Below are 17,364 nucleotides of genomic sequence, written 5' to 3'. Positions count from 1 at the left end.
GTGTTTGGAGGAAGAGGAATGTTGCCTATGACCCCAAGAACACCATCTCCACCGTCAAACATGGAGGTGGAAACATTATGCTTTGGGGGTGTTTTTCTGCTAAGGGGACAGGACAACTTCACCGCATCAAAGGGACGATGGACGGGGCCATGTACGATCAAATCTTGGGTGAGAACCTCCTTCCCTCAGCCAGGGCATTGAAAATGGGTCGTGGATGGGTATTCCAGCTTGACATTGACCCAAAACACACGGCCAAGGCAACAAAGGAGTGGCTCAAGAAGAGGCACATTAAGGTCCTGGAGTGGCCTAGCCAGTCTCCAGACCTTAATCCCATAGAAGATCTGTGGAGGGAGCTGAAGGTTCGAATAGTTGCCAAACGTCAGCCTCGAAACCTTAATGACTTGGAGAAGATCAGCAAAGAGGAGTGGGACAAAATCCCTCCTGAGATGTGTGCAAACCTGGTGGCCAACTACAAGAAACGTCTGATCTCTGTGATTGCCAAGAAGGGTTTTGCTACCAAGTACTAAGTCATGTTTTGCAGAGGGGTCAAATACTTATTTCCCTCATTAAAATGCAAATCAATTTATAACATTTTTGACGTGCGTTTTTCTGGATTTTGTTGTTATTCTGTCTCTCACTGTTCAAATAAACCTACCATTAAAATTAAAGACTGATAATTTCTTTGTCAGTGGGCAAACGTACAAAATCAGCAGGGGATCAAATACTTTTTTTCCCTCACTGTATTAATCAGATGCCGCCCCATGACGCACCGGCTTGGTGAGGCTCCCATCCAGCAGTGGGTTGTCCTTCCCCCGCACCTCCGATTAGCATGGTTGGCTACATACGGTGCGAAAGAAGTTCAACATACGTGTACTAATCAGCGTCCAATCAAATACCGAGTATGCTGCGTGTGTGCTGTGTTGTTTGGGTTTAGCTTGAAGCACATTTGAGGGCACGGTGCTCTTCAGCACTATGGGACTTCACAAATGCAACAGCGCACCCACTGCGTGTTTGCGTGCGTGGCAATAACAATAACAATAGTTACACTCGAAACGCACCACCGCCACACAGTATTCCCTCACTCTGGAAGAAGGAGTGAGGAGGACCCGATGGCAAGCAGGAAGGCAGCAGCCAGGCGGTGAGCCCGTGCCAACAATTGCCCAAGCTCTGCGGTCTCTATATTAAGGAGTTATCGGCCAATTAACCAGTACTTACACGTAGGGAGGACACCGGAGCACCAAGATAAAATCTACGCGTGCGAGGGGGAAACACTCTATTCTAAGGTGGCAACGTGCGTGGTCAGCATTGTCAAGAGATGTGGCGGATGACTTTCTCCCGGCCTGTCCATCCTAGCACGCCAGCCCCGTGACTTTATACACACGTGCACAGGCTGTCCATATTCTTGATTACGTAACACTAGCGTGGCACATTGGTATCAAGAAAAAGCTTAGCTTTCAAAAAAATATATATATGGTGGAAGTTCAAAAGCGCACACACATTGCCACGGATATGAATGACTTGCAACACTGGGTGCACTCATCAGGCTGCTGAAGTTGTATCAATAACCGCTCCCCGCCTCCCATGCCCAGAACATTATGATTCACGACTTCCACATTTAATGCCAGATTAGTGCTTCTATGCTGCATTGGTTTTGTTTTTGCTGACATGTTGCTGCATTTTACATTCATGGGATGGGAAGTGATTGTACATTGCAACCTGATGCAAATTACAATTAAACAAATAACTGAATTCTCTGCTAAAGATGGCATGGGGGATTGGTCGGGAAGTGAGTGGTCCACGCACCGTGATTTCAAGTTGGGGTACAGGAGTTTGATTCCACAAGCCACGGCGAACATCAGTGGCGAGTGATATGGTCTTGCCCCACCTTATCTTGCTTCTATCATATGTTTATACCCTACTCTTTGGTTCTATTGTGTAAAGTCACGTAGGTGAAAATAAAATAACAAAAAATCACGACGTTTCGGCCACAACACAAGCGGCCTTCATCAGGTGAAGGGACGAGACTGTCTGGAGGACAGCGCTGGAGTGAGAGAAGCCACGCTTAGATCACGACCTTTAAGCTGTGTGAGAAGAAAAACACCAAGCGCCTTGACAAAGGAATTAGCATATAATTTAGCATTGAAATGGCTCATTGAAATAGCTAAGTTAAAGTATACACATCCGCAGAGGTACCCCTTGACAAAGGAATTAGCATAGAATTTAGCATTGAAATAGCTGAGTGATTAGCTTGTAACTGGTCACAGAAATAGCTATGTTAAAGTCAGAGCATATACATTCACCGAGGCACATCTAGAATTATTTATACCCTGTCTCATCCCCTCTCTGCCCGTCCTAGGAACTGCACAAGAGGTGATTTCATCACTCTATCTTCTCGGTGGCCATGCTCTCTCGGCCCTGTTTGTCTCATTTGCCTTCCACTTCGTCGTTAGCCTCGAATCAGGGGTCAGCAACCAAAGGTGAGTTCTGTCAGCTTGCACTTCCATGGTGAACTGGATGGATACGTTTGACGAGTTGAGATTATTTAGAAATGGGTTCAGTGTATCTCTGCCGTGTGGCCAGACCACCAATGTGTCATCCACATATCTAAACCAAGCAGATGGTTTTAGTGTGCTTGAAGCTATTGCTTTTGTTTCAAAATCTTCCATGTACAAATTCGCTATCACAGGAGACAAAGGAGAGACCATTGTTGCTCCTTTTGTTTTATATAAGTCACCTTTCCACAAGAAATAGGTGTTCTTTAGACAGTGTTCAGCTCGTCTTGGGATATCTTTGGCTAAACCTTTGTTCGTTACCAGAGTGTCGAGTAATTTAATTGACTCGTTGACCGGAACCTTTGTGAACAGAGAAGTAACATCAAAACTTACGAGAATATAATTCGGGTTAAGCTTAATATATTTAATTATAATTACGAGATGTTCAGAGTTTTTGATGAACGAAGCGGTCCTACCGATATAGGGCTGTATTTGGTTCGTTACGTATTGTGCTAATTTGTACGTGGCAGAGCCTATTGTACAAACTATGGGTCTTAATGGGACATCAGGTTTGTTAATTTTTGGTAGCCTATAAAGTCTTGGTGGTTTTGATGCCCTTGCTTTGATCAGGTATTGCTCTTCCTTGGGAATTGATGACTTGGCAATGATTGCCGTTGTTTTACGTTCCAAGGTGCTGGTTGGGTCTCGTTTTAATTTTATAGTAGGTACCTTCATCGAGTAAATCTTTGATTTTATTATCATAGTCCTCACGGGGCATCACAACAGTTGATTTGCCCTTATCAGCAGCAAGAATTTGGATATCTTTATATGCTCTCAATTATCTTAAGGCTTTTGCTTCACTGAAGTTAATATGTTTTTCGCAATTTGCTGTTCTCAATAATTTTGGCTTCCTCATGCCTAGCCATCTCATCCTTGATTATGGGGGAGATGTCTAACTGCTGATTCCACTTCAGCAATGATCTCATCGACAGGGATTGCACGTGGGCCAACAGCAAGGTTAAGACCTTTAGACAGGACTGAAACCATATCGCTGGATAATTCAACGCGACTTTACCGAAAGAACCAAAGAGTATGGATTCCTGCAGTCACGAAAGCTTCAAATCAAGGTTAGTCATGTTATTCATAATGTTGATTACCGTTTTGTTTCTAAAATGTTCATTTTAGTTGATAGTTGTTAGTCTAGCAAATTTGTTAATTTGGGTAGTGTTAGTTTTGTTAAATACATTATCAGCTGATTGCTGTGTAATTATGTCGATTATATTCCAGTGATCTGTAGAGACACTTACTCATTTTACGTGTTTTAACGACACTTTTATATTTACGAGATTAACCCAAAAAAACCTCTATTACGGATATTGGTGGCGAAAGCCTACGTGTTGTTAAACTGAGTTCACATTTCAGTATTTGCCAATACGGTAATGTACCGTGGCCTGTGTTTTTCCAAAGCGCTAAAAAATAGACTGTACAGGCACAATAATTCTCCTTTATTACAGTATTACCGTATTGCTCCGACTATAAGAGGCTCCCGGAAAGTAAGACGCACCAAAAAACGTGTGCCCGGTGTCAATCCAATTATGCAAATCTGGTCAGACACACACACCTGCCGGATTCTACCACGCACTCCCAGGGGATGCGTGCGTCTTACAATCCAGAGCACACGGCATCAACCAGCTCGCTGCTGCCCTCTGGTGGACGCGTGCGGCAATGCCACGTGTTTGTGTGTAGACCTTCCCACATTTTTCGATTTAAAGCTTTCGTGACTGCAATGATTCATCTTCTTTGGTTCTTTCGGTAAAGTCACGTAGAATGAGAATAAAATAATAAATTGATAAAATAAAATAACACAATTATATTATAATAAAATATATAATAATATAATTATAAAATATTATTGTGTTTTTTTTATTTTATCAATTTATTATTTTATTCTCATTCTACGTGACTTTACCGAAAGAACCAAAGAAGACCTTCCCACATGTTTGTTAGCCCCTTGTTGGTCGTTGAGCTTGGGTTGACCATACCGGTGAGTGCTAGTTAGTGACGTGGTTATGGCCTGGACCGGTTCGGATATCACTCGCCGCTGATGGAACCCGTGTCCCGGAATAGGAATTAAAAGACCCGCCAGTTCTACGGTCGAGCCTGCTTCTGTGTGGTTACTACGGCTCGTGGTCGCCCTCTCGTGGTAACAGCATGGATTTCTGAAGAAGACAACCTTGTTTCCTTCCCAATATCGGTCTCTCCACATCTAAAAATTAGATATAATTTTGTTTCGCATCCCAGCGGCCACACGGCCTTCTTTGGAGTCAAATTCCTAAGCAGCATTAGTTTAACACAAATGCTTTTTTTTTATTTGGAAATAAATACGCGAATTGGGCGTATTGTCTGCTTATTTATATTGTTACTATTCTTTGAATAGTCATTTCCAACTTGTAACGCGCCGCCGCACAGTGTGCGGCGAGAAACACTCAGAGGCGCCAGGAACCACAGCCACGCGATAATTGCCTCATGCTCTGTGGTCCTTTATTAAGGTGTCGTCGGCCAATTAATGAGTGAATACATGTGGGAGGAAACCGGAGCACCCGGAGAAAATCCACGCGTGCGAGGGGGAAACACTCTATCCCGTACAGACAGAACAGATGGAGTGCATATTTGCTGTTGCGCCTTCTGGTGGATTAGGATACGGCACCTCCTCGACGCCTACGGGAAGGTAGTTCTGTAACTTTCATCCAATCCACCAACCCTCGCTGCCTCAACAGTGCTGGATTACAGGCTCTGTGCATATCCACCACTGAAGAAGTAGACTGCCCGGTTAATCGCCACAACGACACTCGTATTTATGTTGCATTATGTGCATGTCTTTGCATCGATCTACAATGGAGGCGAGATGTTAACTTCCTCGCCTGGTACGCAGGAGGTCGTGAGTTCGATCCCGACCTTGACGCCTGTATAGCGAGAGTTTGCATGTTCTCCTCGTGGATGTGTGACTTTTTATCCGGGTCCTCCGGTTTTTCCTTACACATTTAGAAACATGCGTTTAAGAGTATTTGGCTATAAATTTCCACGTGATAAGCCACTTTATTGAGCTATCATTTGTGACCAGGTCGATTTTGAAAAAGAGATAAACTGTATAGCTCAGTGGACCCTACCTGGAAATGTTTAAATAAATAAAATGTTATGACCTCCATTTTATCCTCTAAAACTTTATATTTTTAAAGCAAGGTTTATTTAAAAATAAATTAATATGCAAAGAAACAAATGTTAGGGGTCAATTAATTTCGGGTCACATGCCATCTGGACCACCCTGTACATTACAGAACAGACAGGGTAATTGTAAATAGTGGAAACCAGGCGAGGGAGCTGAAACTTCAGTATAAATGGGTACACCGTGTCAGCCTTAGAATTAAACTCATGTGGCCAAGTTCACAGCACAGTGCACGAGCCAGAACCCCATTTATCAACCCTAACTACAGTTACGTAATCTGTATTTAATGACTCCAGCGATTGTTTTGGTCACCCTCCGTGCATCACTTATAACTTCAGGCGGTTAGTTTTAAGTACGCCCTCAATAAGGCGTAAGCCGAATGGAGCGGAGGTGCAGTGGTTAGTGCAATTCATCACCTCCGATTATCACGGTTGGCTACGTACGGTGCGAAAGAAGTTCAACACACGTACATGACCGCTATGACCGGAATTCATTTCTCCACCACGGATAACGTCAGCGGCAAGTGATATCTGAACCCCCGTCACCCAACACACCCTAAGACCAGTGTGGTGAAGTATGGTCAAAAACCCCCAGAATTACATTAACAAAGATCTGGACATTATTCTTATTATTTGAAGGCGTAAGAGTGCATACCAACAGTCACAGACCTTCGACAACCACGACAGCATGGATGGGAATTACAGACTATAAAAAAACATTGCATAAGAATTAGTCAGCGCTTAGAGGCTTAGGATTTAGAACAGTTGTATTTGGTTATTTAGGCACGGAGTATGCACCAATGCAAGCCATGCCTTTCATTTACACAACTGTTCTTAATTTTGAATGATTTCACTGGCTCCAGAGATCTTCAGTGCAGCATAGTCTTACTAATAGATGCATAATGGGTCACTTTAACAACCTGAACTGACCAGCGTGAAGTATGGTCAAATAACCCCCAAGACCCGCAGATTGAGATGTTAGTCGCCTAACGCCAGCTGACTGCTGCAGAGGCGAAGCAGCGTGGAGGAGTGATGCTCACAACAATGAGCAGAGCACCAGACAGCTAAAGTACAGCGAGGTGGCACAGTTGGGGGGACCACAGGTGGTGCACCTCACAGTCATCTGAGTCAACCCACAACGCCTTGGTCTGTCCCATGAACCTGCCAGCTAGCCTTCCACACTTCATGTTATGGGCTCAAGGTGCACCAAGCCTGGCACACCCGCCATGGTGATGTCACTGCTAATTAGTTACACCACTCCAGGGGTGGGTCTGGTCGTTACAGACGTAAATAGCAGCATTACTAAGGAGACATGTTCCCGTCATAGATTCGTTTCTCCACACAAATAAAACAAAATTTTGCACACAAACTCAGCGTTTGCTTGCCCTTAATCGATGCTGCTGAAATGATGCTCTCCGTGAAGGCCGTTGGGGCGAAGGGCTGTGTGAGCAATGCCTTTTGTTTTTGTGCGGAGAGGCAGATATATGAAGGAGACGTCTGCTTATCTATTTGGTCCTGGATCGTGACCTGGATTATGTGATAAGAGGAAGAGCCATTGCCCACGCTTCGCCTGTTATATTTATTCCCTGTTGAGGCCACAATGTATTCGACTAATGTGTTCAGTTTATTTGTGCTTGTGCACCACTGCCAAGGCAGCATCTCCCACAACATTTTGAAATTCTGAAGGTGGAAATATTACTTGGTGATGCTGAGCTGGCAGTGGTTCAAAAGCACAAATAACAAAAACATCGTTAATAACACTGTGTGGGCCTTAAAAGGCTACAAATAAGTAATATAAACAATTAAAACACGTTTTGATTTAAAGCTTTCGTGACTGCAGTAATTCATATTCTTAGTTCTTTCGGTAAAGTCACGTTGAAGGGAAACAACAAAATAATAGGTTTAGGGTTAGGGTTATATATTTTATTATTTTGTTGTTTCCCTTCAACGTGACTTTACCGAAAGAACTAAGAATATGAATTAAAACACGCTTTAATGAAATGTACCGTACTAGTAATGGAAGAACTCCACGACTCCAGTAAGTGGCCCCGAAGCTTGCCACAACGTAAGGGGACCGTGGTCATTTACAGCCAACGTCAGTTGAGCGTGGACAATTAGAGCCAAGCCGAAACATAACATATACAAATAATGTTTAAAAATATGTGTTTTTTTATGATAGAATATAGTATTGTCATCATTATGACGTAAGTATACCAAGTTTGTAGTCGATACCACATTGGGCAGTGGGTAAAAACTGAGTTACAAGATTTGAGGATACAACAACGACAACAACAACAGACAGAATGAGTTAATAAAAAGCGCGTAAAAAAATACAGCAGGCGACGTGGCGAGATGTTAGCTACCTCGCCTGGTATACAGGAAGTCTTGGATTCGATCCCGACCCTGATGCCCGTATATTTGGATTTTGCGGTGGCTCTCTCCCCGCGGCCGCGTGGATTTTTTCCTCCGGGTCCAGCGATTGTTGCCTTCCACATTTAGAGTCACTATCACGCGTTTGGAGTATTAGGCTGCTATAAATTTCCACATGACGATCATTCAAATTCGTTGAACTATCATTTGTGATATCTAAGTCGCTTCTGGAAAAAAAAACAGCTACATAGCTCAGTGGGCCATACCTGGTAAAAAATATATAGTACATAAATAGTCATCTAGAATTGAAGCTTTCGTGACTGCAGAAATTACAATACTCATTGGTTAGAAATAAAATGTAAAAATATTTATTTTATTTCTACATAAATAGTTGTTTCACTGAGCACTTGAGTTTTAAAAGCCAAGGTGGGCGTGGTCTGTATTGTAGGAGGCGGGGCAATGCCTGAAGAGGGGTGTGGACGAGGGTTGGATGATGAGGGGTGGGGGGGTGTGGAGAGGGGTGGGGGGGTGTGGAGAGGGGTGGGGGGGTGTGGAGAGGGGTGGGGGGTGCCGAGAGGGGGTGGAGGGGGGTGTGGAGAGGGGTGGGGGGTGTCGAGAGGGGGTGGGGGGGTGTGGAGAGGGGGTGGGGGGGTGTGGAGAGGGGGTGGGGGGTGTGGAGAGGGGTGGGGGGTGTGGAGAGGGGTGGGGGGGTGTGGAGAGGGGTGGGGGGTGTGGAGAGGGGTGGGGGGTGTGGAGAGGGGTGGGGGTGTGGAGAGGGGTGGGGGGTGTGGAGAGGGGTGGGGGGTGTGGAGAGGGGTGGGGGGTGTCGAGAGGGGTGGGGGTGTGGAGAGGGGGTGGGGGGATGTGGAGAGGGGGTGGGGGGTGTGGAGAGGGGGTGGGGGGATGTGGAGAGGGGGTGGGGGGTGTGGAGAGGGGGTGGGGGGGTGTGGAGAGGGGGTGGGGGGGTGCCGAGAGGAGGTGGGGGGGTGCCGAGAGGGGGTGGGGGGTGCCGAGAGGGGGTGGGGGGTGCCGAGAGGGGGTGGGGGGTGTGGCGGGTGGTGGGGGGTATGGTGAGGGGAGAGGGGGGGAGGAAAGAAGCGGACTCAGTCTCAGTTTCGCCTGCGCGACTTTCGTCTCCCGCGGTTATCGTCATCATCGGCAGCAGAGGCAGCAGCGGGCCACCCCCCCTGCCCCCCCCCAAGTCACACTCCGCCGTCATTTGACATCGTCTTTCTCATCGTCGTCGCACGTCGGAATCAAAGCGGCGGAGATGCCAAACAAGAACAAGAAAGACAAGGTGAGCCGCCTGGCGCCGTCATGGCCGACTCTCCCGTTTCTTTTGGCGCCTAAAACGCGCCCAGGCCTCGCCTGGGAGGCCTCAGCCCCGCCGCTAATTAAGCAGTAATTGCCCTAATTGTGCTGCCCCCCCCGTAATTGAGGATGGTCGTGTGTGTGTGTCAAGGTGGCTCGCTGGTCACCTGTGCTCTGCGACGGGCGGACGTTTCGGGTTTCGAGTGTCCATCCCAGGCAGCGTCGCTGCGTTTGTTGTTACAAGGAGACGTTCATAATGGACGTGTCGGCGGTGCTTAAGTTGTGTCGTGTTGCACGCAACTTTCGTTTTGCCGCATATTTGCCACTGCGTTCGATTAACCCGTTGTTTTAATTGGATACGTCACTTCAGCTGTTGCGTGGGTGGCGGGAGCGGTGGCGCAGTGGTTAGCGCGCTGTGCTATTTAATCCGGTGGCCGGAGTTCCGATTCTCAACCACGACCAACGATGTCAGTGGCGAGTTCATATCTAAACTGGTGTCTGGGCCTCCCCATCACTAATCCGAACTGACCAGAGTGGTGAAGTATGGTCAAACAAACCCCCCCCCCCGTTGGCCCAACCCGGCGCGGGAAAGCTATCCAGCAGCGGTTTAACAAGAGGGCTGTAAATGCAAACATGTAAGTGGGCTGTATGAGAGTTACACTGCTGTCAATCTGCACGTTCATAATGGGTCGTGTCGAGGGCACAGACTTCTATCCTGTTGCGTTTAACTTCTTAAGCCAATGGTGCGCTTCTGTTGTGCGTGCGCTTTGCAATGTAATTGACAAGTGTGCCCTTACTGTTTGCTGCATGTGGCCGCTGCGTTCGAACCTTTGGCACTGGGCGTGAGGCGGGGTTCGCAATCGGCCTTGTTCGGGACTCTTTGAGCCGTGTCCAGTGCAAGGTAAATTATTAGTCTCCTTAGACCCTAAAGCCGCTATAGATTACAAACTGAAAAAAGTGGTTAAAGTAATTCACGGGTATGTGTTGTTATTCGCCACCGGTTTCCAGGTCTGGAGTTGAACCTTTCTGTGTCGTATATCCGGGTGCTTTATAATGGCCGTGGTAAACAAGTTGCAGTTCTTATGTTGTTCCTGTTGCATGCGTCGCTTTGATATGCCATCCCTCTTGGTTAGCACTTGTTTTCAGGTTACAAAGTCTTGTTAGATTGTAAGTTGTGCATTTAATTGGCGATAGGGTGAGAGTCCTGTGGCCGGTTACGTAAAATTACTGAAAAGTGCTCTTGATTCACTCCGATTTCATTGCAAAACTTAAGCGAAAACGTCACTCAATGTAACCGACCACTGGAGCTGGTTGTTTAGGTGGGTTCAGGATGGCCATGTCGGAGACTGACCAATCCTGCCTAGGTCCTTTGTCCTGTTAGCATCAATTACATCTTTGGTGGTTATTCTTAATAGCCAGTAACCATTTTATAAGACAGTATAACTTTATTTTAGAGTATTTGCACGCAATTAGCCGCTGGAGTCGAGCCGTGGTGATATGTCACTGCTGTGTATTCTACAGCTCTTTGTCAATCCACTGCTGACTGAAAGCTTCCCCATGCTGTGCTGGTCATGAAGGTTGTTTGCGCATACGGTTACCACTCTGGTCTTAGCTCTTTCGGTAAAGTCACGTTGAAGGGAAACAATAAAATAATAAAATATATATAAAACAATAAAAATTCTCACGACGTTTCGACCATAACACAAACGGTCGTCATCAGGTGTGAAAAACGTTTGTGTTATGGTCGAAACGTCGTGAGAATTTTTATTGTTTTATATATTTATTATTTTATTGTTTCCCTTCAACGTGACTTTACCGAAAGAGCTAAGAATATGAATTACTGCAGTCACGAAAGCTTTAAATCAAATTTTATATTGTTTCCTTTAATTTGCACTGCTTTCATTGAAACTTAAGACACCTCATTTAAGGTGTTCTATGCAACTGGCCACTGATTGCTTTTACTCAGAAGGCCAAAATGGCCATGACATTATGCATTTGATTGTTGCAAACAGGAAGGGTGAAGTAATATCGCATTCATATATTAGTGTAAGGGAGGAGAGATGGTGTAGCGGTTTGCACATTGAACTTAGGGACATGTGTTTGATTACAGTATATGGCTAACGTTAATGGTGAAAGATAATTGGAATGGTCCTGGACACCCCCTCCCTGCACCATCTGCACTGACCAGTGTGAATATGAATGGTCAAACAATATTCATGACCGACAAGCAATATGCGATTTGATAAAGGACTGTACATTGTAATATTTTCATGTATAATGCTGTCATCCAGTTATTTACTTTTAAAGCTTTACTGTTGTAATTTTGGACATTTTACAGACGATATGCATTTTGGATTGCAGACACTCGAAACGTCCTTTGATATGGGAATCTTAAGGGAGAAAAAACAGCTGTGAATAGCCTGGCATGATGGCACTTGCCTGTAATCCAGCACTTTGGAGTCAAGGATTTTGGATCATGTAGTTTTGTGCAACTCCCAAACCTGTTTGGCTTTGAGGTGTACAGGGGATGGCAAAAAGGCAAGTTTATTTGTGAACATCTTTGTCTGACTTATGAGTGTTGCCCTCTCGTACACGTGGGTTTTCTTCAGACACTCTGTTTGCATCCTAAATGTAAAATGCTCATTAAAAGGATTTTGGTCAAAAATCACAATGCAGAACCCTCCTGAAAAAATCAATAGACTCGGTGAGGCTTTGATAGATAAATTACATGATTAACAATGTATGTTTTTGAGTACGCCCTTCCAGTGCCATGTTTTTCATGCGGGTTATTTCACTATATTGTACAACTTGGGGCAATGCAGGTTGGTGAAGGAGGTAGCGAGAGATCCCTTGAGATATCACTCGGCACTGATGCAGGCCATGTTTGGGAATCAAATTCAAGTTGTCGGGTTCATAGTGTGGTGCAGCAACCATTGCGCCACCGCTTAACCTCAAATGAATTGCATTATAATGCTGTAAATCAGTTTTTGGAAAACATTGCTTTTTGTATTTCCATGTTGAAATGCCTGTTGCAGGAACCTGCCAAAGCCGCAAAGAGCGCAAAAAACTCCCCAAAGGATGCTGCCGACACGGACGAAAGTGTGAGTGAAAGGGGTGGAAACAAGTCAGTCACTCAAAGTAGAACTCAACTCATCAAACCGCTCTAATCATGTAGGTACACGCCTCGTCGTTACGTCCCAGGCTGGCTTGACAGAAGTTTGAAGCGTCATTCACGAGAAAAAGGACTTAAAATCATGGCGCAGAAGTTAATTGTCTTGCTCTGGTGATGCCACTGCATTGGCATATTAAAATTAACGTTGCTGGTATCAAAGTGATTCTGTAAGAAAAGTGCTATAATGAATCACATAACCACAATTTGAAAGTCGTTTAAAAAAAAGTCTTATTTACAAAGGGTCACACTCATGTCAGAGCAAGGACGTGTTGTTGACAGGTTGGCAGTAACTTTCACCTTGGGTTTTCTGGCTGAGAAATAATTGCAGCCTCCCGGGGAGAACAGGTCTGGCACAGCCCGGCAGCACCAACTGGAGCATTAAGCATTAGCGTCATTTTACATATATATTTTTTATGAATTAGCTGCCTAATTCAAATGAAATTACAAATACCCAAGGTGGTGCTTGCTGTGTCCCTGAACTACAGCCACCACTATAATGTGTGTAGGACAGCCTGGGACATAGGCCAGGTTTTGTATCTTTTGGTTGTGTCTATAATTAATCACAGCTTATGTTTTGGAGTCTAATTATAAGAAAGATCCTCGTATATATTTTAAAATCGCATAGTTAAGTAGCAAAATTAGAGGAGCAGGATCCTCATCGATAGCCGTTGTCCATCAGTCTACTGCTGTATGAATGGCCTGCCCCCATTTTTGCCATCCCTCATGGTCTCACGATGCCTTAATCCATCTAGCTGCTGCACACGAACTAATCTCATTGTGCCATCTCTCGAGTGGTAGGTATCCTTTCAAACATAACATATTTTGGCTGCCATTCCTACACCAATCTCATCTATAACCCATCATCCCTTTCAAGTGAATAGTTCTGCCCAAGTTCACTTTTCCCATGTGCCTTTCCATGCTTTTTGTTCCCTTTTCAGTTATTTCATTTTCTTTATCAGTGTTAATGTAACCAAAAGGATGTTGAAATGGGGCTGAGTGAATCCTTGTTGGGATTCAAACTTACAGTACTTCGTTTGCAAAGACCTTCAGCTCTATCATTTAAGCCATATACTTTACATAATTTGGCAGAGGCTGTTACGCAATACACAACATCATAACCTTGAATTCCACATGCCATTGCATGTACCATTACATAATTATAGACTTTTTTCGTCGAAAAACAAAGTTAATATGTGAATATGCACATTCTGGTGCTGGTGATAAATATCTGTAGTTAGTGTCACTTGAGTTTTTCATTATATGTTTCTGGCAAAATAGGTCAAAGCGGTTTTAAAATTCTACTTGCTTCAGATCGGTGCCAAATGAAGGCTGAACTGGATTAGGGGTGGCCTGCGAGTTGTCATTGCTGGTGGAAATGTCTAGGGTTGTCTTTGGACCCTTGTTTACATGGAGATACGAATTCAATCTCCCCCTTAATCGACAGCCATGGTCGTAAGAAACCAGCTGGAGCTGCTTGCTTTGTTCCTGCCAAGCACACGGCCAATGCGCAATGTAAACGCTGGCACAGCGGAGCAGTGTCTATCTGCTGGGAGATGTGTGAACCTCCAGCCGCTGTGGACAACTTGTGCTACATTCTAGCACAAGCGTGCCAGCGTGTTTGTCACACATTGCTCTCAGGGAATTGCATAAACCGCGCTCCTGAAGAGTTGGTCTGTGCGCAACAAATTGTAACAGATGTCGTCACGTGAGGCTCCAATCGGCGTTTTACTCGATGAGAAGAGAGTTCCAAGACGTAAACCCGAAAGACAAATACCTGTTTTGTAGATACGTTACGTAGGTTGTGTGTTCTAGGTTGTTTGACATGAGTCGGAATGATGGTTACTGAGACACAATACAATTTAGATTTATGTAGTGTCTAAATGCAACTGCATCTCCAGACGCTGTACAGAACTGGGTACATTTTATTATATAGAGAATAGGCAGTCAGTCATAGGCAGCAAAATAAAGGAAGGTCTTGTGCCTGGCCTTAAATAGGGCAGGTAGTTAAATTCCCATTAAAGAACATGCTTTAGTAATTGCATTGCTATGACGTACTTATTAAAAAAAACACAAACAAAGTCACTAAAACAACTTTGAAATATATATTTTCTCTATAACACAGCTTCAAATTTGTCGCTGGACTGCACAGGAGACAGGAGGTAACTTATTGTTTAGGTTTTGTGGTAAATTATTAATTGTACAAGTTATTTTTTTGGGTCGCATATATTGTGAATCACTATGTTGGCGCATACCTTTAAAATAAGAGATTTGTCTGTGGTTCCCTTATTGCTTTAAGCTGCTTAATTTTGCCAGTAAAGTTGAGTATTCAAAATGGTTGTATACATGCAATGTTGACACCTTGCAAATGAGATGTTCTAGGTGGATATCTTTTCATAAATAAGTCAAATCAGGTGATGGTTACACCTGTAATACAACTTTGTGTTCGCTCTGACCTAACGACAATCCAGTGCAACCACAGTGAATTTCGCAGTTTGGTATTTGCACCTAGGAATCTGAGGGTGAATACCAAGCCCCCTACCCCTCACTTGAGGTAATTGTGTATATTTATTTTAAATCAATTAAATTAACTGTATTGCTCTCACCTTAGAAACTTAGCTTTGGAAGGGTTTTCTTTGAATGACTGATTTGTCTGTTGCAGTGTATAGTTTAGTTTATTCTAGAATTGCAGACGCATCCGAGTAATGTTTACATGCAATTTAACACGTATGCTTTCGCGACCAATGTCCATAAGAGTTTTTTTGGGTTAGATCGCGTAAACCCGCCACTACCCGACAGCTATTTTAGTAAGGTTTGTCACAATCAGAACACAGCGCACCGTGTTTTTGGAGAGCAAATCCACCACATTTACAATCTTGAGTTTAACGTTTCGCCACGAATTTCAACTAGCAGGCTCGTGATAATACATTGCCTTAGGCCAGGTGTCGGCAACCTCTAGTTCAGGAGCCGCATGCGACTCTTTAAGGACTGCTTCATGACGTTATTTATGAAGGACTGTCTCGTATTCACATGCAATTATGGCTCTTCAAAAGTTGATTTTTTTTTCCCGAATTCTAAAAAAATTGCTCTTATTTTGGTTGCCAACCCCTGCCTTTAGGCCCTCAAGGTGCATGCCATTTGACTGGAACTCAATGTGGAAAGAGGTCGAACCTATTTATAGACACATCAAAATACACGTCACCCTGCAGTCCTTAACAGCTGTTAGAAATTAATGCTGCCTTGCTGGCAAATGCACTCTTAACTAGAACCCGTTGGACATCATTGGAAAAATAATGCTCAAACTGAGAAAATGACTTTCTTTTCAATTTAGTTAGATATTTTTAAAAAGTTTAATACAATTAAATAAAATTGTGATTCATATAGTGTCTAAATGTGACCGCATCTCAACACACTGTACGGAAACAGTGGGCATATTTATTTTCTATAGAGAGGCGGTCAGTAGTAATCGGCAGAGGTAATAAAGGAAGGTATTACATTTGAACTTGGAACAGGGGCAGAGTAGACAGCACTCATGGCTCAGCATAGAGGAGTTCCTGACTACAGGGACAGCAGAGGAGAATGAACGACCTCACACTGGGGGAAGGTTGAATGGGAGCTTTGGTTGTTGGGAGTGGAGAGTGCATGGAGGGGAGTAGAGTGAGGTAAGAGGTAGGCAGGGCAAGTCCATGGAGGCTGCTTGTCGCAAATGACGTTCAGAAGCTAAGGGCGTCGTTCACAGATGTCGTGATTCTCCTCTGTGTGACCGCAGGCTGCCGCCAGCATGACCGCGGCCACCGGAGCCAAGAAGCAGAACAGCGCCGTGACGCCACCGCCTCCACCACCGCCGCAGACGCAGCTCAACAAGGTGAAATATGGATCTCCTGCCAACATCGTGAAGAAGGAGAAGAGGCAGAGCTCGTCACGCTTCAACGTTACCAAGAACCGCGAGCTCCAGAAACTACCCGCGCTGAAAGGTACTCAGTCGTGATCTATGTACGTTGAACTTATTTCGCTCCGTACATAGCCAACCATGCTAATCAGAAGGTGTGGGATGCTAGGTCCTTGAGGCACGTTGTCTGTGTACTCGTTTGCAACTCTGTTGAAGTTGCAATCCGAATAGCAAATAGCTTTTGTTGATGAGAGATAATACACACAACAGGTGTTATCTACATAAATGTGCAATTGTGATCATTGGATTGCATGTCACGTGATATCACCATACTGCATGTAAATTGTCACATTACAGTGAGGGAAAAAAGTGATCCCCTGCTGATTTTGTACGTTTGCCCACTGACAAAGAAATGATCAGTTTATAATTTTAATGGTAGGTTTATTTGAACAGTGAGAGACAATATCAACAACAAAATCCAGAAAAACGCATGTCAAAAATGTAATAAATTGATTTGCATTTTAATGAGGGAAATAAGTATTTGACCCCCTCTCAATCAGAAAGATTTCTGGCTCCCAGGTGTCTTTTATACAGGTAACGAGCTGAGATTAGGAGAACACTCATAAAGGGAGTGCTCCTAATCTCAGCTTGTTACCTGTATAAAAGACACCTGTCCACAGAATCAATCAGATTCCAAACTCTCCACCATGGCCAAGACCAAAGAGCTCTCCAAGGATGTCAGGGACAAGATTGTAGACCTACACAAGGCTGGAATGGGCTACAAGACCATTGCCAAGCAGCTTGGTGAGAAGGTGACAACAGTTGGTGCGATTATTCGCAAATGGAAGAAACACAAAGAACTGTCAATCTCCCTCGGCCTGGGGCTCCATGCAAGATCTCACCTCGTGGAG

At 44.4% G+C, this 17,364-nt stretch overlaps 1 protein-coding gene across 6 annotated transcripts in view; it reads left to right on the top strand.

The window, feature by feature from the left end:
• The first annotated feature begins 9,165 nt into the window (after positions 1 to 9,165).
• Positions 9,166 to 17,364, top strand: part of LOC116948376 (serine/threonine-protein phosphatase 2A 56 kDa regulatory subunit gamma isoform) — a 34,086-nt gene continuing 25,887 nt past the window's right edge. For 2 of the 6 annotated variants that reach the window (XM_032964990.2, XM_076071355.1), the window contains exons 1-4: positions 9,168 to 9,381; positions 10,243 to 10,296; positions 12,431 to 12,496; positions 16,334 to 16,538. In XM_032964990.2, coding sequence (XP_032820881.1) covers positions 9,355 to 9,381; positions 10,243 to 10,296; positions 12,431 to 12,496; positions 16,334 to 16,538 — 352 coding nt within the window. In that variant the 5' untranslated portion in view covers positions 9,168 to 9,354. Of the gene's footprint in view, positions 9,382 to 10,242; positions 10,297 to 12,430; positions 12,497 to 16,333; positions 16,539 to 17,364 lie in introns of all 6 variants that reach the window. The other 4 variants (XM_032964991.2, XM_032964994.2, XM_032964992.2 and 1 more) reach the window with 4 other exon arrangements.

This window comes from Petromyzon marinus, chromosome 33 (assembly GCF_048934315.1).
Source record: "Petromyzon marinus isolate PM22_M1 ecotype Great Lakes invasive population chromosome 33, UKy_Petmar_22M1.pri1.0, whole genome shotgun sequence".
In the NCBI taxonomy this organism is placed as follows: Eukaryota; Metazoa; Chordata; class Hyperoartia; order Petromyzontiformes; family Petromyzontidae; genus Petromyzon; species Petromyzon marinus.
Note: the sequence above shows the minus strand (reverse complement) of the source record. Positions and strands in the feature narration are given on the sequence as shown.